General features: G+C 43.6%; 1 protein-coding gene across 5 annotated transcripts in view; it reads left to right on the top strand.

The window, feature by feature from the left end:
• Positions 1-27,077, top strand: part of arhgef9a (Cdc42 guanine nucleotide exchange factor (GEF) 9a) — a 270,953-nt gene that overhangs the window by 157,533 nt on the left and 86,343 nt on the right. For 4 of the 5 annotated variants that reach the window (XM_055643574.1, XM_055643577.1, XM_055643576.1 and 1 more), the window contains 4 exons: positions 1,181-1,372; positions 7,936-8,115; positions 10,868-11,100; positions 19,380-19,509. In XM_055643574.1, coding sequence (XP_055499549.1) covers positions 1,181-1,372; positions 7,936-8,115; positions 10,868-11,100; positions 19,380-19,509 — 735 coding nt within the window. Of the gene's footprint in view, positions 1-189; positions 295-1,180; positions 1,373-7,935; positions 8,116-10,867; positions 11,101-19,379; positions 19,510-27,077 lie in introns of those variants that run through there. The other variant, XM_055643578.1, reaches the window with a different exon arrangement.

The raw sequence follows: 27,077 nt of genomic DNA, 5'->3' as shown, positions 1-27,077 counted from the left end.
TGATAAGCACTCGGAGAGGTTGAAACTAATTGAGGAGATCCAGCATGAATGCATTTGTTATGGATTAGTGAAATGAACTTTTTGATCCCGTAATATGGTATTCATGGAAAGCATGCGATGGATTTGGTCAATATTGATTTTAAGAAAGCATTTGATTTGCAATGGCATCAAAGTTTACTCAACAAAGCAGAACCTCGTGGAGTCAGATGTTTGCTTTTCTGTCTCCTAAGCCAGCAGTGAGTTGTGGTAAATGGTCGCTTTTCAGACACAGCATTTTGGATAGCGACGGGGAAGGTAATGTAGATTTAATAGCATATTTCTAAAAAAAATAACGAAGAGAGCGATCGGGATTTAAGTCTCACTGATCCTGAGAGTTAACAGGATAATATTGAAAGATTAGACAGCAAAATACAATGGATCTTTGGATTCATAAATAAAGATATTGAATGCCAAAGCAGGAGAGTTTTGGTGGATCTTTATGAAGCCCTAGCTAGGCTACAAATAGAGTACAATGCTCAGTTCTGGTCTGCAGAGATTAGGAAGGATGTTAAGACCCTTGAAAAGGGGAAAGGAGATGCGCAGAATATTACTGGAGATGAGGGATTTTAGCTGACATGTTATGTTGGAGAAGATGGGGTTGTTCTCCTTTTGTAGCAAAGGTATTTCTGTGGAGATTTGAAATACATGAACAAAACGATAATAGATTTAGATAACAGGTTGACGGGGAAAACCAGTTCCCACAAGATGATGGTGCATAGGGGAACCAGATTTACACTATTGGGCAATATACTATTGGGCCGTACGGTGGCACAGCGGTAGAGTTGCAGTCTTCCACTGCCAGAGACGTGTTCGATCCTGACTACGTGTGCATGTCGGTACGAAGTTTGTACATTCTCCCCGTGACATGTGTGGGTTTTCCTCTCACACACCAAAAACATCCAGGTTTGTAAGTTAAATGGCTGGGTAAAATTGTAACTTGTCCCAAGTGTGTGCAGAATAATGACAATCACTGGTCGGCGCAGACTCGGTGAGCCGAAGGGCATGTTTCCGCGTTAGATCTCTAAATTAAACAAAACTAAACTAAACTAAACAGTCAAGGCATAGAATATTAGAGCTGGAACGATATATGACAATGCATTGGGGCAACTATACATATTCTATCTCTTTTCTTTCCTGACAGCTTTGGGTGAACCAGGAGGACACTGTAGATGAAGCCAGTAGTGAGATTCAAAATGGACATCTGGACCCAAACTCCGACTGTCTGTGTCTTGGCAGAAGTATCCAGAACAGAGACCAGATGAGAGCAAATGTCATCAACGAAATCATGAGCACAGAACGACATTACATTAAGCATCTCAAGGACATCTGTGAGGTAATCCAAATTCCACCTTAAGGACAACGTAAATCACACAGGAGGTTTCCAGTTTCTACGCCTTCGTTGATCTATACACTGTAAATGCTTTGATTGTAATCATGTATAGTCTTTCCACTGACTGGTTAGCACGCAACAGAATCCTTTCACTGTTCCTCGATACACGTGACAATAATGTAAACTGGACTGATGAAAGCATTTATTGTTACTCTAAAATGTAATTAGGAAAATCAGATACTTAATAATGAATAAATTATGTATCTGCAGCTAATATTAAAAGCTGCGGTACATTAAGGAATCATTGGAATGAATTATTTTTGGCCTTTACCACTGTTCCACCAGGACGTGAGTGGTTCAGTGAAACGTGCTGAGGTGGAATTCAGTCAACATTGTGCCAACTGCAGGTCACACGGTGGCCCAGCGGCAGAGTTGCTGCCTTACAGCTCCAGAGACTCAAGTTCGATCCTGACTATGGGTGCTTGTCTGTGTGGAGTTTGTACGTTCTCCCTGTGACCGTGTAGCTTTCTCCTGGTGCTCCAGTTTCCTCCCAAACTCCAAAGACGTACAGGTTTGTAGGATAATTGGCTTAGTAAAAAAAATTGTAAATTGTCCCTAGCGTGTAAGATGGTACTAGTGTATGGAGGGCGATCGCTGGTCAGCGCGGACTCGGTGGGCCGATAGACCTGTTTCCGTACCGTATCTCCAAAGTCCAAAGAAAAACCACAATCTGAAAATCTTCTTCTCTTGATAAAAATTCAAGATACCAGCGAATATTTCAGTTAAAAAACGCTTTTGGGATGGGATAAACATTGTAAAGAGCAAGTTTCATTTCATGTGTAGGAAAGAACTGCAGATGCTGGTTTAAATCGAAGGTAGGCACAAAATGCTGGAGGAACTCAGGGAGCATCTCTGGAGTGAAGGAGTGGGTGACCTTTAGGGTTTCTGAAGAAGGGTCTCGACCCAAAAGGTCAAGTTTTGTTTCATTTCATTTCTGAAAATGGATAAATCACCAGATCTGGACACTAAAAAAGCAAATAAGGAACTTGCAGAGTTTTCAATTGTAGAATTGCTCACATTGTATTGTTGAAAAGGGAGAAGTTCCCCGCCTCTTTCCCAAGCTATTCCCTCCCTACCACTATCTGGGTTTCTGAAGAAGGTCCTGATCCAAAGCGTTGCCTATCCATTCCCTCCACAGATGCTGCCTGACCTGCTGTTTCTCCAACACTTTGTGTTATGATCCTAGTTTTGAATGCAATCAATGCCTGCAGTTACCAGCCCTCTGGAATAAAGAATTCTCCAAGTGCAAAAAAAAGCTTCCTCATTTGAGTCCCCAAAAACTTGCCCCTTATTCTGAGAGTGACCTTCTCCTTCTAATCTCCTCGACCAAAGGAAATGTCCTTCCCATATCTACCTACCTACCTACCTACCTACCTACCTACCTACCTACCTACCTACCTACCTACCTACCTACCTACCTACCTACCTACCTACCTACCTAGTGAAGAATAAATATATATTTCAATATTATCGCTGATTCATGGAAACACAAAATAATGAAAGTATTCCTTTATTCTTTCGATCTTCAAATAACAGACCTGTCATCTCAGGAATTGGTTTGGTAAATCTTTGCTAAACCCTCTCCGTAGCAAGCATAGTGAAAGGCCTGGGTAGAGTGGATGTGGAGAGGATGTTTCCACTAGAGGCCATAACTCATAATAAAAGGATGTACCTTTAGAAGGGAGATGAGGAGGAATGACTTTAACCAGAGCGTGGTGGATCTGTGAAATTCATTGCTTCAGGCAGCTGTGGAGGCCAAGTCAATGTATATTTTTAAGGTGGAGAGTGATAATTCTTGATTGATATGGGTGTTGGGAGTTATGGGGAGAAGGCAGGAGAATGGGGTTGAGAGGGAAAGATAGATCAGCCATGATTAATGGTGGAGTAGACAATGGGCCAAATGGCCTAATTCTGCTCATACAACTTATGGACTTATGTCCTCTTTTGGGTTTAGAGACAAAATTGCAGACAATTTGAGCATTCCTCACACGATAGATTCCCAGATTGGTTCCCATGCCACAAAAGCTAAAAAAAAAGAAAAATTTAAGAGAATTTCTCTTCCATTTTCCGAAAGTGTTGGGATTAACCCAAGCTAATGTTGTTGCCCTTTTGCCTCTAATTCAAGTTCTACTCCAGAGAATTGAGCACAAAGGTCAGACCGACTCCAGAGCAATTATTCTTTGCATGTAATCCTACATCGATCAGCGAGGTGCAGGCTTATCACGGAGCAATAGATCAGAACCTGCAGCCTGTGATTGATTTGGGAAATAAAATCTGTGTGCACTGATGGGGGCTTCACTAATTAAATTCCATCGTACACACTGCAGCACACTAAGGCTGGGAGATGTGATGTGAGAGATATTGACGCCACTGTGCAAATACTTTAATTGCCTTCTCATTTTAAACTCCACATAATGTGATCCTAGTTTTACTTTGAGACCAGACTCAGCACCATAGAGGATTGGCAATGCAATAACCTATGAAATTGTTAGCTGCAGCCCTGTTGCCAGGTAAATATCCATCGCACGTAGGTGGATTAACGGTTCAATGGTACTTGATTGTCGTTTATACCGACGTATAGTGAAATTTCTTTTTTGCTTACAGTTCAGTAACAATCTTACTATACATGCCACAATCACACTTAAGTACAAGAGTGTAAGAATAGTGGAATTCATTGCTACAGAAGGCTGTGGAAGGCCAAGTCAATGGGTATTTTTAAGGCAGAGATTGATAGATTCTTGCTTAGTATGGGAATCATGGGGATATGGAGAGAAGACAGGAGAATGGGGTTAAGAGGGAAAAATAGATCAGCTATCATTGAATGGTGGAGTAGAATTGACGGGGCCGAATGGCCTAATTTTTCTCCAATCACTTATGAACTTATGAATAATAGATTGCTCTGAAGAAGTACCCAAGAGTCGCTATGTTTTCGGCACCATCTTGCACTCTTTAACCACCATCTTGTGTCCTTCAACCACCATCTTGTGTCCTTCAACCGCCATCTTGTGTCCTTCAAGCGCCATCTTGTATCCTTCAAACACACAAGCAAGTACCCTGGACAATGTGATAAGGGGTGTGATCTGATCCAGAAATAATCACTAACTAAATCTAACCCTGGGAAAATTACGTTTCTGCACAATTTGTGTACTAAAATATGCACAAATGGGTTCAAATTTAGGAAAAAGACGAAACATTTAATTTTGAGAAAATGCAATAACGTTTTGATCCAAAATGAATGATTTCACTTTTATCTACACTGAATTTATCTTGTTAATTGCTTAATCTACAAATAATTATTTTCGCTATAATTCATCCACACTGCACACAATGTTGCATTGCCTTGTACCAAAAGTATACTTCAATATTTGCCATTCTATCTCCTCACCAATGTCCTTGCTTATACAGTGTGTACTAGAACCACAGAGCGTAGAAAAGTACAGCACAGCAAAAGGACGTTCAACCCACAGTGTCTGTGATGAACACAATGCCAAGATAAACTAATCTCATCTTTGATATGGATAAGATGGATCGGACATGTTTAGAGGGATATGGGCCAAATGCAGGCAGGTGTGACTAGTGTAGATGGGGCATGTTGGTCAGTGTAGGCAAGTCGGGCCGTAGGGCATGTATGACTCTATGACTCTCTGCCTGCACATAATCAATGTCTCTCCATTCCCTGCTCTCTGATCATTGCAGAAAACAGCTGGTTATGCTCTATATCATTTCAACTACCGGCCCATTATTCATTCCTACTGTCTTTCGCTCAGCCAATTTCTTAATCAGGTCAATAAATTACCCTGAGTTTCAACTTTAGATTTTGTTTCTTCTCAGTTAGTTCATTCTGCCTTTTCAAATCAGCATAAAGATCCATGCACATTTCTGCATTCATTATTTCTGAATCATTGATCAAAACTCCAGTCAAAACAGGAAGGATGTGATTGCATTGGGAAAATTGTAGAGGAGGTTCACCAGGACATTGGCTGGATTGAATGACTGTCGTTATGGAGAGGGATTGGACAGGCTGGAATTGCCTTCGTTCAGATGTGTGAAAATGCACACCTCCAGATTCAAGGACAGTTTCTTCCCAGCCGTTATCAGGCAACTGAACCATCCTACCACAACCAGAGAGCAGTGTTGAACTACTATCTACCTGATTGGTGACCCTCGTACTATCTTTGACTGGACTTTACTGGCTTTATCTTGCACTGAACGTTATTCCCTTATCCTGTATGTGTGCACTGTGAATGGCTCGATTGTAATCATCTATTGTTTTTCCGCTGACTGGTTAGCACGCAACAAAAGCTTTTCACTGTACCTCGGTACATGTGACAATAAACTAAAACAGAACTAAAACTGAACTCAGTATGAAGGATCAAGGGATAACCTGCGATAATCTTACAGGAGGTAAAAATAGGATAAAAAGGCAAAATATTTGTCTCAACGCATATCAACAAAAAATGGGCATGGTTTTTAAGGTGAGAGAAAGGAGTTTTAAAGTTGATCTATCGAGTAACTTATTTTATGCTGAGAATGGTTGATATCTGAAATATGCTTTCAGAGGAGGTGGTGCAATCAAATACAATTATGCCGTCTACGAGGCATTTAGATATTACCTAAATTGGCAAGACATAGAAAGGTTTAGTTTAGTTTATTGTCATGTGTACCAAGGTACAGTGAAAAGCTTTTGTTGCGTGCTAACCAAGCAGCAAAAAGACAATAAGTGATTACAGTCGAGCCAAGCACAGTGTACAGATGGAATAATGGTTAATGTGGGCAAATGGAATTTGTGTAGATGGGAAAAAAGGTTGGCATGGATTTAGTGGGCTGAATGGCCTGTTTCTGTGCTGTACAACTATGATCCTATGAAACTGAAAAAATAATAATTCATAGTCCTCAAGCAAGTCCTACCACGTTAAATCTCCTTAAAAATGAGTTGATCAAATGAACTTTCTCAACGTGATTAGCCATTTCATCCTTCAGTAAAGGTTTTATCAATATTTTTCAAGAGCAGTTAGGGTTATTCATCAATAATTGTCTTGTTTCCTTATCCCAACAGCCTTATGTAGTTGTCATGTCTTCAAACCAAATGGAATGGCACCTGAATAGAGATAACTTTTAGCTACTCAAATTATAGCCCAGCAATGTCCTCCCTGATTCACCTTAAAACCCTGGGATGGAAATCATTCGATTCTGCAGAGTGGTTATTTTTTCCCCCTTAATTTGTGGTTTAGTTAATTTATTTGAGCCACTATTAGAGTCATAGAGTCGTACAGCACAGAAACATGCCCTTTGGCCCAACATACCCATGCCAGCCAAACTGCCATCTGTCCCACCTGCCTATAGGAGCCATTTATGTTTAGGCTGGCGATTGTTGGCATATTATATTATTTTGTCTAGATAAATCTTGCAGTGTTATTTTGAACACTTGGGGGCGGTCATTAGATGCACAGGGTGGCGTATATGTATGGGCATAGTGGACAGGGAGTGGCAGACCAGGCACAAGGGTGGAGGGCATACAGTTCTCACTAGACTGGGGATAACAGCTAGCTACAACTTGTATGCAGAATAAGGAAAACCTGGTACGTTCGTCTCTTTGTTTGTACAACTACTTCAATAAACATCCAATTAAATTGGAAATAACGACTGGGAAATCTGTTCTATTTGGTTTGCGTAAGATCACTCCTGCTTACCTGTGTAGTAATGGCAAAGGAAAGTTGGACACTGGAAGAGTCGGAAATTTGCCATTACACTGCCCATGCTTGGCCCATACACCCCCGCACCGTTCTGGTCCATGTACCTGTCTTTCAGATCCTACCTTAGAAATACAGCATGGAAACAAGACTGGAATTAAGACACAAAGGGTTCAAGAATGGCAATAAATGCTATCCCGTACCCCTGCTGAAAAGTACATAGTACAGCCGTGACGGGAAAGGAAGGGATAAGGATTCATTGTGACATTTTCCATTCTCCAGGCAGACCCATTTCCTTAGTTTTGTTTACTTTAGAGATACAAAGCGGAAACAGGCTCTATGGCCCACCGAGTCCACACCCACCAGCAATCCCCGTACACTAGCACTAACCTACACACTAGGGACAATTTACAATTTTTTTCCAAAGCCAATTAACCTACAAACCTGTATGTCTTTGTAGTGTGGGAGTAAACCGGAGCACCCGGAGAAAACCCACACAGTCACAGGGAGAACGAACAAACTCCATACAGATAGCACCCGTAGTCAGGATCGAACCCAGGTCTCTGGTGCTGTAAGGCAGCAAGTTTACTGCTGTGCCACCTTGCCACCCTGTTCTGTACCTATCATGAGATTCCTTGCCCTTGTTTGTTATCCAGATGTTAATTTGTATGTAAAAAACGACATGCATGGAAGGAGAATTGATTGAATAGAGAATGGGTGATTTATTACCAATCCATCATTATTTTGATCTAATTTACTCCAATATGCAAATCCTGTTTTCCACACACACATATAACGATTTCTGTTTTGTTTTAGGGGTACCTAAAACAGTGCAAGAAACGCAGGGACATGTTTAGCGATGAACAGCTGAAAGTCATTTTTGGAAATATTGAAGACATTTATAGATTTCAGATGAGTTTTGTCAGAGACCTGGAGAAGCAGTATAACAAGGAGGATCCTCATATGAGTGAAATTGGACCTTGCTTCTTAGAGCATGTAAGTGAAAATTCTGTTCGACTTTATTGTCATTTGGATTTTCCTCATGAAATCGTTCTTGTCCTTTAGTTTGACATGTTCTATTACCGCAGTGTAATAAATTACCAAGGTATTCAAATGATGCTATGCTTTATTTTATAGTTATTGCACAAAATGATTCTCTGGCTGCTTATATTCATGAAAATTGTAACCCTTTTGATCGATGAAGCCATCTCAAATTCATTAGAAATATTACCCATCACAAATTCAGCCCAAAGTATATTTAAATTGTTTTACATTATTGCTTTATCTATGCAACATCAATCAATGACAATAGACAATAGACAATAGGTGCAGGAGTAGGCCTTTTGGCCCTTCGAGCCAGCACCGCCATTCAATGTGATCATGGCTGATCATCCCCCAATCAGTACCCCCGTTCCTGCCTCTACCCATATCCCCTGACTCCGCTATTTTAAAGAGCCCTATCTAGCTCTCTCTTGAAAGCATCCAGAGAACCTGCCTCCACCGCCCTGAGGCGGAGAATTCCACAGACTCACCACTCTCTGTGAGAAAAAGTGTTTCCTCCTCTCTGTTCTAAATGGCTTACTCCTCATTCTTAAACTGTGGCCCCTGGTTCTGGACTCCCCCAACATCGGGAACATGTTTCCTGCCTCTAGTGTGCCCAAGCCCTTAACATTCTTATATGTTTCAATGAGATACCCCCTCATCCTTCTAAATTCCAGAGTGTACAAGCCCAGCTGCTCCATTCTCTCAGCATATGGCAGTCCCGCCATCCCGGGAATTAACCTTCTAAAACCTACGCTGCACTCTCTCAATAGCAAGAATGTCCTTCCTCAAATTAGGGGGACCAAAACTGCGCACAATATTCCAAGTGTGGTCTCACTAGGGCTCTGTATAACTGACATTATTGGTCAAACTTAGTTTCTTCCTTAACATCATTCTGCCGCTTCAAATAAGGAAGATATCGAATTATTAACGATATAGTATATTGCGAGAGTAATTCTGGAGATGCTGCCTGACCAACTGAGTTACTCCAGCACTTCAGCCACTTACCAGATTATGCTCCAATCCCTCCTCTTCTTTCCAGTTTTCTTCTCTCTACACCTCAGTATGAAGAATGGTCTTGATGTGAAATGTCGCCCATTTCCTCTGTCCCAGAAAGAGCATGGTGACCATGACTCCATTATTTGTTGTTGTGATAATGGTTATAAATAGGTATTGGGAGGAGCATGGAGTCATACAGCACGAAAACAGGCCCTTCGGCTCAACTTGCCCACACCACCCAACATGTCCCATCTACAGGTAGACACAAACTGCTGGAGTAACTAGGCGGGGCAGGCAGCATCTGGAGAGAAGGAATGGGTGACGTTTTGGGTCGAGACATTAGTGCCACCACCTGCGTTTGGCCCATATCCCTCTAACCTATCCATCCATATACCTGTCTAAATGTTTCTTAAGCATTGCCTCCACTGGCAGCTCATTTCATACACCCCCCACCCTCTGTGTGAAAAGGTTACCACTCAGGTTCCCGTTAAATCTTTCTCCCCTCACCTTAAACCTGTGGTTCTTGATTCCCCTACTCTGAACAAGAGACTCTGTGTGTGTCTACCCAATTTTGCACGAGAAGAATTTCAACTCCACTCCACATAATTCTGCGGGGCCTCTCTGGATACTCTGGATATTCCCTGGATATTTTCAAGGGAGAGCTAGGTAGGGCTCTTAAAGATAGCGGAGTCAGGGGATATGGGGGGAGAAGGCAGGATCACATTGAATGGCAGTGCTGGCTTGAAGGGCCAAATGGCCTACTCCTGCACCTATTGTCTATTGTCTATTGTCCTACATCCACCAGAGAGCCTTGGTTTAGCAACTCACTCTAAAGACAGAACGTCTTGTCTGTGCCGCATTCTCACAGCCATCAAAGGGATTTGTCAGCCTGGCCTTTATGTTTATCTATTGAGAGTTGGGCTTCAACCTCCAACCTGTTGAAGCAAACATGCAGCCACTGACTCTTGGTTAACGGCATCATATCTGTGGCTCAGCGGTAGAGTTGCTGCCTTATGCCCCTGTCCCACTTAGAAAACCTGAACGGAAACCTCTGGAGACTTTGCGCCCCACCCAAGGTTTCCGTGCGGTTCCCGGAGATTTTTTGTCAGTCTCCCTACCTGCTTCCACTACCTGCAACCACCAGCAACCTCCGGGAACCGCACGGAAACCTTGGGTGGGGCGCAAAGTCTCCAGAGGTTTCCTAAGTGGGACAGGGGCTTTACAGCACCGGTGACCCCGGGTTCAATCCTGACTACGGGCGCTTGTCTGCACGGAGTTGGTACGTTCTCCCCGTGACCCGCGTGGGTTTTCTCCGAGATCTTCGGTTTCCTCCCACACTCCAAAAATGTACAGGTTTGTCGGTTAATTGGCTTGGCGTAAATGTAGTAATTGGCCCTAATGTGTGTAGGGTAGTGCTGACGTGTGGGGATCACTGGTCAATGCGGATCGCTGGTCCGAAGGGTCTGTGGCGCTAAACTAAACTAAACTAAACTAAAATAAAAATACTAAACATCCAAAAGTGTAGTAGGGAGATACTTTAACCAAGTGTAGGTTGCAGACTGGAAATAAAGGATCGATTTATTATTTGATTTATTCTGAGCGCAGTCCAGTCATCCGTGCCTACTCCTAAAGTATTCTGTCAGCTCAAAAATCTGTTTATCTGCCTTTTTCTGTGCATCTCATCTCTATTTGTTGTCTTCACTTACAGCAAGATGGATTTTGGATTTACTCAGAGTACTGTAATAATCATCTTGACGCCTGCATGGAGCTCTCCAAGCTGATGAAGGATGGCAGGTATCAGCATTTCTTCGAGGCCTGCCGTCTCCTGCAGCAAATGATCGACATTGCCATCGATGGTTTTCTCCTCACTCCCGTGCAGAAGATCTGCAAATATCCACTACAGCTCGCTGAATTACTCAAGTACACTGCACTGGAACACAGGTAAGGACTGGGAGGCCAAGGTTTTACACCCAATGCCATGTTAGTTCATAGAAACATAGAAAATAGGTGCAGGAGTAGGCCATTCGGCCCTTCGAACCTGCACCACCATTCAATATGATCATGGCTGATCATCCAACTCAGTATCCCATACCTGCCTTCTCTCCATGCCCCCTGATCTCTTTAGCCACAAGGGCCACATCTAACTCCCTCTTAAATGTAGCCAATGAACTGGCCTCAACTACCTTCTGTGGCAGAGAATTCCACATCCCTCAATTCATCATCCCTCAATTCCTCTCTCTCTGACTTTTAAGGTGAGGGGGGGGGGGGGGGGGGGGATGGGGGGGGGAGTCGGGGGGATGGGGGGGGGGGGGGGTGTATGGAACGAGCTGCTGGAGCAGGTAGTTGAGGGCAGGTGGTATCACAATGTTTAAGACAGGTACATGGACAGGACAGGTTTAGAAGGCCAAACGCAGGCAGCTGGGACCAGTGTAGATGGGTCTTGTGGGTCGGTGTGGACAAGTTGGGGCAAAAGGCCTGGGGTTTCCATGCTGTATGACTCTATGACTGTCTGAAGAAGGGTCTCGACCTGAAACGTCACCTATTCCTTTTCTCCAGAGATGCTGTCTGACCTACTGAGTTACTCCAGTATTTCGTGTCTATCTTCAGTGTAAGCCAGCAATTGCAGTTTTTTCCTTTATCTTTTCAGTTTAGTTTCATTAGTTTATTATCAAATGTATCGAGGTACAGTGAAAAGCTTTTGGTGCATGATAACCAGTCAGCGGAAAGACAATACATTGTTACAATCGAGCCATCTACAGTGTACAGATATATGATAAAGGGAATAACGTGAAGGAGATTTAGTGCAAGATAAAGTCCAGTAAAGTCCGAACAAGTATAGCCCGATGATCTCCTATGAGGTAGATCATAGTTCAGGACTGCTCTCTCGTTGTTGGTAGGATGGTTCAGTTGCCTGATAACAGCTGGGAAGAAACTGTCCCTGAATCTGGAGGTGTGCTTTTTTACTCTCCTGTACCTCTTGCCTGATGGGAGAGAGGAGAAGAGGGAGTGACCGGGGTGAGACTCATCTTTGATTATGCTGGTGGTCTTGCAAAGCAGCATGAGGTGTAGATGGAGTCAATGGAAAAGAGATTGGTTAAGGAAGGGAGAGATCAGGGTACGGATGTTTGAGAATATCACAGGGCTATTCATTTAGAACATAGAAAAGCACAGAATGCAGAAACAAAGAACTGCAGATGCTGGTTTAGACCATAGATAAGTGCTGGAGTAACACACCATGTCAGGCAGCATCTCTGGAGAGAAAGGATGGATGGGTGATGTTTCGGGTCGAGTCTGAAGAAGGGTCCCGTCCCGAACGTCATCCATCCCATTTCTCCAGAGATGCTGCCTGTCCCATTGAGTTACTCCAGCACTTTGTGTTTATCTATAGAAAAGAACAGCAAAGGAACAGGCCCTTTGGCTCACAATGTCCGTGTCAAACATAATACAAGGAGCGGCACAGTGACACAGCGATAGAGTTGTTACTGTACGGCTCCAGGGACTCCGGTTTGATCCTGACTACGGGTACAGTCTGTACGGAGTTTGTACCTTCTCTCTGGGACCGCGTGGGTTTTCTCCGGTTGCTCTGGTTTCCTCCCACATTCCTAAGGTTTGTAGATCATTTGGCTTCTGCAAAAGTGACCCTAGTGTGGCACAGTGGCAGAGTTGCTGCCTTACAACGCCAGAGACCTGGGTTCGATCCCGGTAAAGTGTCCTGACCCGAAACGTCAGCTATCCATGTTCTCCAGAGTTGCCGCCTGAACCACTGAGTTACTCCAGCACCTTTGTGTCCTTTTGTGTAAACCAGCACCTGCATTTCCTTGTATTTACTCTGTGTCGTCAGTCGGAAAACTGATGATCTTTTGAGGCTTTGTTCATTATTATGAATTTTGAAGGGAACAGCTCAAGTGATGTTAGTGGCTGTTACTAGAAAGTCAATGAATTGTTGCATTCGTGATTGCAAATGCCAATTTAAAATTAGGCTAAGTGTAGAATTCCTTTATTGGTGTTTCTCTGCAATCTGGATAAGGTGATGACTTTAACAATCAAGCAGAAAAAAAATGACCAGTTAGCATTTTTGTCTAAGAAGGAACTGCAGATGCTGGAAAATCGAATGTACACAAAAATGCTGGATTTACTCAGCGGGTCAGACAGCATCTCTGCAGAAAAGGAATTGCTGACGCCTTGGGTCAGACGTCTTCTACAGACGACAAAAATACAAGTGGTATTCAGATTGCAGCTCCAGCTCCAGCTGCTCATTTTAATGCATTAGCTGTCATTTTGACTTGAAATATAATGGCTAATTATATCTAGTAATCTGAGCTGTCAATATTCAATTCTCATCAATTTTCAATGAAGCTTTGTAAAAGTGTAAACTATTTTTGGCCTGAATATGCTTGGTTGCATTTTAAGCTGGACAAGGGATCAACATTTAGCATTTAAAGTGTGTTCCTGTCCTCGACTGAGAATGATCAAACACTGAAAATTGACAAACAACAGGACTTCCAATTTTAAAATTTATATCTACGACTTCTGTGTTTATTTTCCCTCATCCTGCATCGTCTTGTTTGTGTAAATAAGAATCCTTTGTTAGTCAGAGTTGTTTGCCAGCATTAGTTTGTCATGTTCAGCATTCACTGTGAAGGGCCACGACCAATAGGGCAGGATTTCATCGAGGTCAGAGAGAGCATGGTTAAAATTAGAGGGGTGGCACGGAGGCGCAGCGGTAGAGTTGCTACCTTGCAGCGTCAGAGACCCAGGTTCGATCTGACTAAGGGTACTATCCGTCCGGAATTTGTACGTTCTCCCCGTGACCGCGTGGGCTTTCTCCTGGTGCTCCGGTTTCCCCCCACATTACAGAGACGTGCAGGTTTGTAGGTTAATTTGGCTTCTGTAAATTGTAAATTGTTCCTGGTGTTTAGGATAGTGTTGGTGTGTGGGGATTGCTGGTTGGCGTGGACTCGGTGGGCCGAAGGGCCGTGCTGTATTTCTAAATTAAGCTAAAGAAAGGCTATCGGCCTAAAACTGTGCCAACTCCAGATATGCTGCCTGAGCCTCTGAGTTTCTCCAACACTCTGTGTCCTTTTGACCCATGGTTGCTGCAGGTGGGAAGTGGTGGAAATAATGATTGCCTTCCTAGAACTGTTTGAATGGTGGAAGGGCTCAGCTACCTAGTCAGTCCGAAAATAGACACAAAATGCTGGAGTAACCCAGCGGGTCAGGCAACAATGTTCCACAAGCAGGACGCCACAGTTTGAAGAGCGTCTAATATGTGAATCACACAGATACACAAGCCAACTTGAGAATGTGCCCTGTCGAAAATCTAAGCCAGGGATTAACAACTTGCGGTGGAAGTGCTGCCTTACAGCGCCAGAGGCCCGGGTTCGATCCTGACCACGGGTGCTGCCTGTATGGAGATTGCACGCTCTTCCTGTGACTGCGTGGATTTTCTCCAGGTGCCCCAGTTTCCTCCCACATCCCAGTGACTTGCGGATTTGTGAGTTAATTAAGTTTAATTGGTTTGAGTTTAGTTAGTTTGAGTTTAGTTTATTGTTACGTGTACCGAGGTACAGTGAAAAGCTTTTTGTTGCATGATAACTAGTCAGCGGAAAGACCTTACATAATTACAATTGAGTCGTCCACAGTGCACAGATACAGGATAAAGGGAATAACGTTTAGTCCAAAATTTGCTGTTGAAGTAGAGGTTTAAAAAGGTGGAATGATTGTAATGAGTGATTGCAAATCCACTTCTGGGACCAGCAAGCAGAGTGTCGTTTGGCTTGGGCGCCATCTTGGAATTGGAAAAATATATATTACCCCGAGTATGTGGTGAGTGGATGGGAAATTGAGATAACATAGAACTAGTATGAACAGATGGTTGGTGTAACCTTGATGGGCTGAAGAACATGTTTCCATGCTGCACCTTTCAATCAACCAATCAATCAGTCAGTTTGAAGAAGGGTCTCAACCCGAAACGTCACCCATTCCTTCTCTCCAGAGATGCTGCCAGGCCCGCTGAGTTACTTCAGCATTTTGTGTCTATCTTCCATTTAAACCAGCATCTGCAGTTCTTTCCAACACAATCAGTCAGTATGATCGTCCTGCACGAAATACGTTTTGCCAAAAGAGGTCACAGCACAAAGTTACTCTTGATTAGGTAACCTCTCAGAAATCGATTCAGGATAAAAGATTACACTTCTGCAACACGTTTAGACTAGTTTAGTTTAGAGCAGTGGTTCCCAACGTGGGGCGTACGCCCCACAGGGGGGCAATTTGATTTTTAAGGGGGGCAATTGAGCGCCCTTAAAAATAAGAGATTATTCTAATATAGAGGTCACAGCACAAATACTCTTTTTACTCACTATTATTATTTTAATACCACCTATGTTTTTTTCTTTTTTTTTACAATTTTTTAATTTCCTGCTCAGAACTTTAACTGTCTTTTGTTTATTTCATTTTTCTTTTTCATGGATGCCATGTTCTTTTGAAGCTTGTTTAAACCAAGGTATTGGCGTTTTAAGCTTCTTCAGCTGAAACGGAGTTCACTTTTTAAATGTTAAGAATTATATATCACCACATGGGGGGAGGGGGGCATCAGGATTTTAGAGGTGATTAGGTGGGGCATAGCCAAAAAAAGGTTGGGAACCACTGGTTTAGAGATACAGTGCGGAAACAGGACCTTCGGCCCAGCGAGTCCGCACAAATCAGCGATTCCCACCCACTTACACCATCCTACACACACTAGGGGAAATTTACAATTATACCATGCCAATTACCCTGCAAACCTGAATGTCTTTGGAGTCTGGGAGGAAATGGAAGATCTCGGAGAAAACCCACGTGGTCATAGGGAGAACGTACACCGTGCCGCCCAATTCTTGTAATGTTGCGTGTAGTAGACATAATTTTATTGCATGTAAATTATGCTTGATATGCGCTGAAATTGGACCTGCTTTTCTTGATGTGAACTGGGGCAGGCTTGCCCATAACAATGAGCATTTCAGTTGATATCCCTCACCAGATGAGACAGGCACATAATTAACATCAAAATATTATTTGAAGGAAAGGTGCTTCATTGTTCCCTACAAGAAATTTTAAGCTACCGTAACACACACTGGGATTGAGAGCAGAAGACATTTTTGCAAACTGTGTGTGGGTGAAGTGTTGAGACAAAGATGTCGAGAAGCGTGTCTGATTATCGTGAAGGAGTGACGCTCAGCGGTGCATGAAGATTATTTTTGTCGTCCTGATTGAAATACCAACTCAGACAAAAAAAACCCATCAAGAATTTAATAAGCAAAGATTCTGAATCTGAACTAGGCAAAGGTCCCTGAGGGAAATATCAGCTCCGTGAAAGGATAACAACAAAGATCTAGGTGTTATTTATCTCTCAATGCCGTTATTTTCTGTTAATTAATGATACCTGCAGTTTTGTTAAATGTATATTCCTTAGTTTTTAATTCACAAAAATTATTCAGGGAACCGCACAAGCCTTTCAAACTAAGGTGTCACATAAGGATGAAATATGTGATCATTTACATTGTCCACAAATAAATAATTCTTAGTTTTAGTTGTCCTCTTTAAAATAAACTGGTGATATTTCTCAATGGTCTATTCAGGTGTGTGTTATCCAGTACCCTGTTAAGGCACATGCTACATAATAGAGCTCTAGGGGCTAGTGAAGGGATATGGGGAGAAGGCAGGCACGGGTTATTGATAGGGGACGATCAGCCATGATCACAATGAATGGTGGTGCTGGCTCGAAGGGCTGAATGGCCTCCTCCTGCACCTATTTTCTATGTTTCTATAATGCTTACCCCAGGTTCAAATGCAGCCTGTGCTGTGGTAACTGTTCTTAACATGAGCCCCCTAAACTTTCCTCACAGCTCTGGAGCTATTAAGGGAAAGAATGAAGCAGAATCCATTTCATGAAATGCAATCCATTCAGCCCTGGATAGAGTGGATGTGGAGAGGATGTTTCCACTAGTGGGAGAGTCTAGGACCAGACGTCACGGCCTCAGACTGAAAGGACGTTCCTTGAGGAAGGACATGAGGAGGAATTTCTATAGTCAGGGGGTGGTAACTCTGTGGAATTCATTGCCACAGAAGGCTGAGGAGGCTGTCGATGGATATTTTCAAGACAGAGATAGATAGATTCTTGATTAGTACAGGGGTCGGGGGTTATGTGGAGAAGGCAGGAGAATGTGGTTATGAGGGGGAGATAGATCAGCCATGATTGATGGCGGAGTAGACTGATGGGCCGAATGGCCTAATTCTACTCCTTTCACTTATGAACATGAGTGACTCAGTCTAGGTGGTTTTGGGTTTTGCATTGAGAACCTCTCCTTTATGTGTTGGGAGCATGAGTTACGTGCAAGGAGTGCACCATCTCCCAAGCCACCCACCTGCCCACCTCATCAAGTACCTCCTGCCTCACCTGTAGGAGAGTCTGCGGGTCCCACATTAGTCTCATCAGCTGGCTCAGAATCCACAGAACCAGAGCTGAAGAAAGCCATCCTTAATCCCAAAGCGCTGCCTAGGCCTTTTCCTATTCCAATAAGATACATCGCATATTGCTTTTCTCCAGAGAGAAACTCCATGCAGACAGCACCCGTAGTCAGGATCAAACCTGGGTCTCTGGCACTGCAAGGGAGCATCACTGTGTCGCCCCTTATTCTGGGGGAAATTAGACTATATGTCTTAGGAGTGACCATTGTTGTTATTCCCTTGACAACTAGGAATTGTGTACCTCTTTTGATGTTTCCCTGCCAATGGAAACCACCACCATTGCCCCATGCATACACTCAACATCCACATCCACTGATCTCCTCCTGCTTGGCCCTATCACCTTGATAACCTCCAGACACTGACTTCCCTCCAACATGACCCCGACCCAATAATGTAGAGCCCAATATTTATTGCCATTTCATGGTCCCCTACTTGTTTGCTGATCCCTCCACCTCCACCTCCACCTCCACCTCCACCTCCACCTCCAACCCCACCCCCCCTTACACCCCTGACACACCTTGGCTCTGATCCTGATTGCAATTCCTGACACTCTCACCCCTCAGCCTCTTTACTTTAGTTAGAAGATACTTCATGGAAACAGGCCCATTGAGTTCACATCGAACAGCGATCAGCCATTCACACCAGTCCTACATTATCCCAATTTCTCGTCCATTCCTTACACCCTCGCAGCAATTTACAGTTAACCATATAACCATATAACAATTACAGCATGGAAACAGGCCATCTCGGCCCTACAAGTCCATGCCGAACAAATTTTTTCCCCCTTAGTCCCACCTGCCTACACTCGTACCATAACCCTCCATACCCTTGTCATCCATATGCCTATCCAATTTATTTTTAAATGATACCAATGAACCTGCCTCCACCACTTCCACTGGGAGCTCATTCCACACCGCCACCACTCTCTGCGTAAAGAAGTTCCCCTTCATATTACCCCTAAACTTCTGTCCCTTAATTCTGAAGTCATGTCCTCTTGTTTGAATCTTCCCTATTCTCAAAGGGAAAAGCTTGTCCACATCAACTCTGTCTATTCCTCTCATCATTTTAAAGACCTCTATCAGGTCCCCCCTTAACCTTCTGCGCTCCAGAGAATAAAGACCTAACTTATTCAACCTATCTCTGTAACTTAGTTGTTGAAACCCAGGCAAAGTTAACCTTGCAAACCGTACCATTAACCTACAAATCCGCACGCCTCTGCGCTGTGGTAGGAAACTGGAGCGCCCAGAGGAAACCCACGTGGCCGCAGGGAGAACGAGCAAACTCCACACGGACAGCACCCGAGGTCAGAATAAAACCCGGGTCTCTGGCGAAGTGAGGCAGCAGTTCTACCAGCCATGCCACCATGTGGCCCTGCACTTAGCTGCTCAGCAACTCTCTTCCAAGTCTATGACTGCCAGCCCTCTCACTGCCGAATCTTCTTTCAAATCCGATCCAGTGGGAGTTCCCAGCTCATAATAATGGCTCCATTTACTAAAAGGTCTCTGCACTTTCCATCAGGTAATTTTGCCAAAATAAGACATGAAGTGCTGGAGTAACCCAGCAGATCAGGCAGCATCTCTGGAGAACAAGGACAAGAGACGTTTTGGGTCAAGATACATTTACCGAATCCAAACCAGCATATTGCAGTTCCATGCACCTGGTTCTTTTTGCCATTTGGTTTCATGAATTATTCATGTCATTTTTCTCTTCTATTCCAGTGACTACAGATACGTTGCTGCAGCTTTGGCAGTCATGAGGAACGTGACTCAACAAATCAATGAGCGCAAAAGAAGGTTGGAAAGTATAGATAAGATGGCCCAATGGCAAGCTTCAGTCCTCGACTGGGAGGTAGGTCTTTCCTATAGATACATAGAATCATAGAAACATAAAAAACAGGCGCAGGAGAAGGCCATTCGGCCCTTCGAGCCAGCACCGCCATTCAATATGATCATGCTGATCGTCCAGAATCAGTACCCCGTTCCTACTATTTTTCCCATATCCCTTGATTCCGTTAGCCCTCAGATCTAAATCTAATTCTCTTTTGAAAACTTCCAGTGAATTAGTCTCCACTGCCTTCCACGGCAGAGAATGCCACAGAATCACAACTCTCTGGGTGAAAATGTTTTTCCTCAGCTCAATCCTAAATGGCCCACCCCTTATTCTTAAACTGTGACCCCTGGTTCTGGACACTCCCAGCATAGTGATTTTTTGTCCTGTGATTGTGGTATGAAAGGTTAATATACTCATGTTCCTCTCCTCATGTTTGTGTTAGCACCTTACACTAGCATTTTCTACAATGTAATATCCAGCAAATTTAATTGAGATAATTACAGTCTTGCTGTCCGCTTTATCAAAATATGAAATAATATATGAAAATGCAGCCTCTGTTGTGATATTATAATGATATCACTCATTTGTAAGATGACTACCCTCTGCACCTTCTTTCTTTATCAGCTTCCACAAACCAAGGCCAATGTTGTAAACTGTTGAAAATATTTGTTTAACCACGCAAATATTTTGATTCCCTTTAGTCAGGGCATCCCACCATTTTGGGTTCCCTTTCATTGATATAAATTCTATTTCTACTGTTAACTCTCTCGCCCAAACACTACCATGTGCATTCTGCATTTCTTGTAGTCTTGCACTTTTGCAGATACACCCAAAAAATATATAAACCAAATTCTCTGAGAATCTGGATTTATGAGGAGAATTAATTCTGGTGTTTACACTTCCATTAGAATGTCTTATTTTCTCTTTTTTTTGTTTACTTAGCCATGGCCATGGGTAGCCATCTTGTAAGCACATTTGTATATCTGTAGTCATCAAAATTTCACAAGATTTTAGAAAATTAATGAAAGTTTACAACGTTGAAATTGTGCCCAATTTCTTTACACTTCAACTTTTAACCAGTCCTCCTGGTTGTTTAAACAAATTGCGAATGTTTGAAAGTGGGCCTCGCTGCTCATTGATTCTTGTCCACCATTCAAAAAGATCGAATGAGTGAAAGATATAACATGGAAGCAAGCCCTGCAGCCCATGTTGACCATCGATCATCTGTTGACTTCCTAAAGGAGATGAGGAGAAATTTATTTAGTCAGAGCGTGGTAAATCTGTGGAATTCATTGCCACAGAAGGCTGTGGAGGCCAAGTCAGTGGATATTTTTAAGGCAGAGGTAGATAGATTTTTGATTAGTACAGGTGTCAGAGGTTATGGGGAGAAGGCAGAGAATGGGTTTAGGAGGGAGAGATAGATCAGCCTTGATTGAATGGCGGAGTAATTTGATGGATCAAATGACCTAATTCTACTCCTATCACTTATGACCTCATGACCTTATGACATTATTTCCATGTTTTCTCACTTTCTCATTTACTCCCTGCACTCCTTGGCCAGTGGTCACAGTGAGTCAGTGAGTTAGCCTGACTCCATCACTAGGACCTCCACTTCTGCAGGTACCACAAATGAGGTCCCAGCATTGTTGCTGCCTTCAGGGTCGAGGTACCAGCCTCAGGGTAGTCATGGATTTTAATGCTTCTTTATTTGTTGACCAGATAAAACCATCTTTAGTTTAGAGATGCAGCGCGGACACCAGCCCTTTGGCGCACCGAGTCCTTGCTGACCAGTGATCGCCGCACACGTTAACACTATCCTGCACACACTATCGACAATTTACAATACACCAAGCCAATTGACCTACATAGCTGTACGTCTTTGGAGTGTAGGAGGAAACTGAAGATCCCGGAGAAAACCCACGCGGTCACGGGGAGAACATGCAAACTCCATACAGACAGCACCCGTAGTCGACATCGAACCTGGGTCTCCGATGCTGCAAGCGCTGTGAGGCAACACCTCTACCGCTGCTCCACCTTGCCGTCCAAATGTGGACTTAATTATAAAGATATTTTGTTTGGATGCACCATTGCAGGTTTTCCTCATTGACATGGAAAGCCTTTTTTTCCCCCATCCTGGTTCATTTTAGTTTAGTTTTTATTATTGTCACTTGTACTGAGGCACAGTGAAAAACATTTTGTTTAGTGTTATCAGTCAGTGAAAGCTGTGCATGATTACAATCAAGTCTTCCACAGTGCAGAGACACAGGATAAAGGGTATAATATGTTACTGAGTGAACAATTCTGGCCTTGTGATGACCTTAGTGACTGCCCCATAAAGTTCCAGGTTAATAAAACATCGGATTTCATTGCCACACCATTTCACTGAAGTAGGGATAACAACTTTGGCAATTATCCCAGGGATTGCGATATTGTTAGCAACATTCAAGCATTCTTCTAAATCAGTGTGACAGTCACAGATGGTTGGTAGGTTCAGAGCCATGATACAATTAGTTTCAAAACTTGCCAATCTTTTTTTAATAGATGCACCACCGAATTGGACCTTGTTATGCGCCAAGGTGGTGATTACCTCATTCAGTTTGACGACATTTATTTTAACATTTGCTCGTCTCCTTCTGAAGATGTTGACGAGTAGCGAGAGTTCCACAGATGCTAATTATCTTCCGGTAACTTTCCCCATTCACGTACATGTCACGATAATAAGTGTTGGCAGGCAGTTGCAGTTTCACCCAACCAGGAGTGCAACATGCACTCATTTTACTGCCGCTCCAGTTTCCAACTAGTCAACATGCTCAGAATAGAACCTAAAACTATCCAGATCATTATACCTTCAGGCTTGGCTGATGGAAGTATATTGATTGTAAGGGATTTAAGTGAGGTATGCTTTCAAGGATCTCATCTCTGTTCTTCATCAGCAAGGACCGAAAGATCACTTTTTCCCCCCTTTATATTAATGTTAAATTTATAATATCATCTACTGTGAGAAATGGAACAAAAACAGCACCAATAGGCATGTACTGAGCTTAATGCAGAGAGGATGTGATACATTGTTGAGCTTACGTAGAAGGAACGTTATTGTGCATCTAAAAACAACAGTGTCTTGACGCCACAATGGTGCTGCAGTAGAGTTGATGCCTTACAGCGTCAGAGACCCGGGTTCCATCCTGACCACGGGTGCAGTCTGTACGGAGTTTGCACTTTCTCCCCGTGAACTGCGTGGGTTTTCTCCGGGATCTCCAGTTTCCTCCCACACTCCAAAGACGTACATGTTTGTAGGTTAATTGGCTTGGTATAAATATAAATTGTCCCTAGTGTGTGTAGGGTAGTGTACGGAGAACGCTGGTCGCCGTGGACTCGATGAGGCAATGCGTCTGTTTCCGCGCTGTAAACTCAAGTGCTTGAGTAACTCAGCAGGTCGGGCAAATTCTCTGGAGAACTGGGTAGGCGACATGGATAGGAGGCCTTTCTCCAGAGATGCTGCCTGACCTGCTGAGTTGCTCCAGCACTTTGTGCAGATACCAGCATCCGGAGTTCTTTGTTTCTCCACAAGTGACTTGAAATGTTGGGAGATTGAAATTTGAAAGTGTCCAGATTATCATGCTTATCAGAACAAAATGTTATCAATATTGTTCTGTAAAGTAAGGGCACAAGGAACTGCAGCTGCTGAATCTTGCATATAACACAAAGTGCTGGAGAAACTCAGTGGGTCAGGCAGCATCAGGCAGTGCTGGAGTAAAGGACCTGTCCCGCCAGCATGCGATTGCATGCATCTAGCGCGACCAAACGTGGTCGCTTGAGGCGTACGGCCTCGCGGGGCCGGTCCCAATTCGAACCGCGGAGCCGTCTGCAGCTTTGCGGGGCTGGTCCCGACATCATACTCACCAAGCAGCTGAGCAGGAGGCGGGCCGACTGAATTTGGACGTCGCACGCCGTCGGACGGTGATGTCATTACGCAACGGCACGCCGGGCTGTGACGTCATCGCACAACACCATGCGCTAGGCGTATGCTGTCAAGACGCTGTGTATGACATCAACATGCTGCGTATGATGTAGAGACGCTGCGTACGCCCTCAATGCGCTTGCGGGCCGACAGGCCGTTGGCGCGCGGGATATTCAGACGGTGCAAGATTTTCGGAGCCCCGCGCGATGTCGGGACCAGCCCCGCACAACTCTATACGCCTCCGCTGATTGAAGTGGGACCAGCCCCACGAGGCCGTACGCCTCAAGCGACCATGTTTGGTTGTGCTAGACGCATTCAATCGCATGCTGGTGGGACAGGCTTTTAACCCAGCGGGTCAGGCAGCATCTATGTAGGGAATACGTACCCTACGGATGCTGCCTGATTCGCTGAGTTATTCCAGTACTTTGTGTCCTTGCTCTTTAAAGTGGAGAGTTATTAAATAGAATACCATGAAATAACAATCACCAGAGAAAATAAAAATTATTGCCAGGTCGTTGATATTATTCCTTGTTGTTAGCTATCATGCAGTTTAATGATCCGATCACCAGTATTATCAGTCACCAAGACACAAAAGTAAATATCCAGGCCTACAGAACCAATGAACTGACTCAATTGAGATGATTGAATTAAAATGGAAAATCAGGAACACTTTTGTTCTTTAACTTAAGCGAGTGATGTTTGAAAATGGAGAACACATGGTCACCCAATAAGTCACAGGACGTATAACTAAATTATCAAAAATAATTTGAGTAAATTGTAATTGAGCAATTTCTCCTTTTGTGAAATGATGCAAGTTTTCCATGTTATGGTGGGAGTCTTAGAACTTTGAATGTGGGAAGAATTTACAAGCTTTATTCACAAATTAAAATTCATTTCAGACAAGCTATGCGTTTCATTTGCTTTAAATGAAATTGTCAATAAAACCATATTTATCTTTCTGGATATTTTCTACCGCGTCAAAGACCAGCCTTCAAACGACTTCAAAATTACATAATGATTAAAAAATAAAATCCTGTTATGTTGCCTTTGGATGAGTGCAGTGCTGACATGATTGCCATGGGAACTGTTAAGACTGTTCCGAAGATCACATTGTTTTCTCCGTATCCCTGAGGGGAAACCAGATGACCTTTATGATGTAAATGCTCCAGTCTCCTTATAAACAGAAACACTCTCTATCGAACACAAAAGGAGCTGCATGGTTTTATGCACAGCGCTGGCACCTTCGTACCTATTGTAACTAAAACCCCTGTTTCTTTTATATTAACTCTTGTCATCTAGATAGAATAAATAGGCGAACAATTGTTAAAATAACCAGCTATTTAACATGATTGTTAAGATTCTGATTTTTTTTTTAGGAGAATTGCATTAAGTCAGTGACTAAAAATAAAGCACTCGAAAAAGGTGCATTTAAAGCTCTTTTGTGAAAGCTTTACTAATTGGTCTCCCGCTGATTAGTGTGTGGTTATATATTATCAAAGAACAGAGAGGCTACACGGATTCTTATTTAGGCTTTGAACTTATCAAGATGTGCAATGTTAGACTTTCATCACTGCATGGATTTGTGCCAACGTTCTAGTTTTTTGTGAGAAAAAATAAGTGAGTTCTCAAAACTAGTCCTCAAAGCTAGTAAGAGGCAAATGATAGCCCCTGTCCCACTTACACGACCTAAATCGCGACCTCTGGCGACTTTAAACGGCCATAAAAAAAATCAAGGTCGTGGTAACCTATGACCTCCTACGACCTTCCATGACTATGTCTGCGACATCCCACGGCTATGTTGAAGACCTCCCACGACTACGTTGAAGACCTCCAACGACTATGTTGAAGACCTCCCATGACTATGAAGAAGACCTCCTTCGACCTCCTTCGACTATGTTGAAGACTGGCTTCAACCATGTACGTTTTACTGCTGTTTGCAGTAGCCCTTTTGCTTCAGCGGCCTTTTAAGAAAGGCAGAAGGGGAAGAGCAAGGGTGAAGAGGAAGCACAAGAAGAGGTCACAATGGGTGAATGGAGATGATGGGATGGACTGTCCCAGTACACCAGATGACTGGAAGAGAGTGGCGCTGGGCTTTGACTAAAGATGGAACTTTTAGCACACATTTGGGGCAGTGGATGGCAAGCATGCCATTCTTGTCCCTGTCCCTGTACCCCTCATTTTCATTTTCGTACAGGATGGCATTCTGCTGGAACCATTCCTCAAGGTCCCCATCCTGCTGCCTGGTGAAGGTGTAGAGCAGAACCTTCCTCCAGCCCTCCCTCACCACCAATGGGGCATCTGCCTCTGATGCTGTGTCAGACACAGGAGAAAGGGCTGCTTTGCTGCTTTCAAATGAGGCAGTGAAGGATGGGGTGGTGGTGGGGACATATACTACAACCCTGGTCTCCTCCTCCAGGGGTCTCTCATGCAGGGCTACCTCTTCCTGCACCATCACCTCATGTGGCATCACCTCCTACCACTGCTCCTCTTGGGTGGGCTACACCTGCATGGACGTTTTTTTTAGGGTTGTGCCTTCCCCCTGTGCTGCTGCCTTTTTGGTGCCATCTCTAAAACACAAGTCTCCTCTCCAAAAAACTCTCCAGCTATGAATGAACATGCCTTGGAGTGACAGAGGTGATGTCCTGCTGTTTAAATATCCTTTTTTTCCTACTGACCCTTTGTTCACCCCGGGAGCTATTACCTTCGACTGCTTCCGACCACCTACGACTACCGACGACTAGCATCATGACCACCTACGACCTACCTACGAGTAAAAAGTATAATTTTTTCCATGCCAACCTTTTTTTACTCGTGGACATTGTTTTTCAGGCTAGCAAAAATGGCCGCGGCCTCCACTTTCTTTTCTTTTTCGTTTTTTTGTCCTCTCTGTTCCTGTGCTATCTTTCCGTGTTTTTTTGTCTTCTTTTGTCAGTCAAGTCAAGTCAAGTAGTTTATTTGTCACATACACGCTACGAGATGTCTCGTGCAAAGTGGGTGTATGTCTGGTCGTGCTATGTGTCTCTCTCTTTTTTGGTGCAACCGACCAACACCTTCTCCTTGTTTCCTAAACCATCTCGACAACCTTTTTTTTACTTCGTGTACACATTTTTTATCAGGCTAGCAAAAAAATGCCGCGGCCTACTTCAAGTCAAGTCAAGTCAAGTCAAGTTTATTTGTCACATACACATACGAGATGTGCAGTGAAATGAAAGTGGCAATGCTCGCGGACTTTTGTGCAAAAGACAAACAACAAAACAACCAAACAAATTATAAACACAATCATAACACCCATATTCTTTTACATAATAAATAATGGAAGGAAAAACGTTCAGTAGAGTTAGTCCCTGGTGAGATAGGCGTTTACAGTCCGAATTGCCTCTGGGAAGAAACTCCTTCTCAACCTCTCCGTTCTCACCGCATGGCAACGGAGGCGTTTGCCTGACCGTAGCAGCTGGAAAGTCCGTTGCAGGGGTGGAAGGGGTCTCCCATGATTTTATTTGCTCTGGAGTTGCACCTCCTGTTGTATAGTTCCTGCAGGGGGGCGAATGAAGTTCTCATAGTGCGTTCGGCCGATACTTGATGCTACGAGTACACGGAGACCACTCACGAGCATGAGGAAGACCTCCTA

This window comes from Leucoraja erinacea, chromosome 12, assembly GCF_028641065.1.
Source record: "Leucoraja erinacea ecotype New England chromosome 12, Leri_hhj_1, whole genome shotgun sequence".
Taxonomy (NCBI): domain Eukaryota; kingdom Metazoa; phylum Chordata; class Chondrichthyes; order Rajiformes; family Rajidae; genus Leucoraja; species Leucoraja erinaceus.
This window is presented reverse-complemented; position numbering and strand designations above follow the sequence as displayed.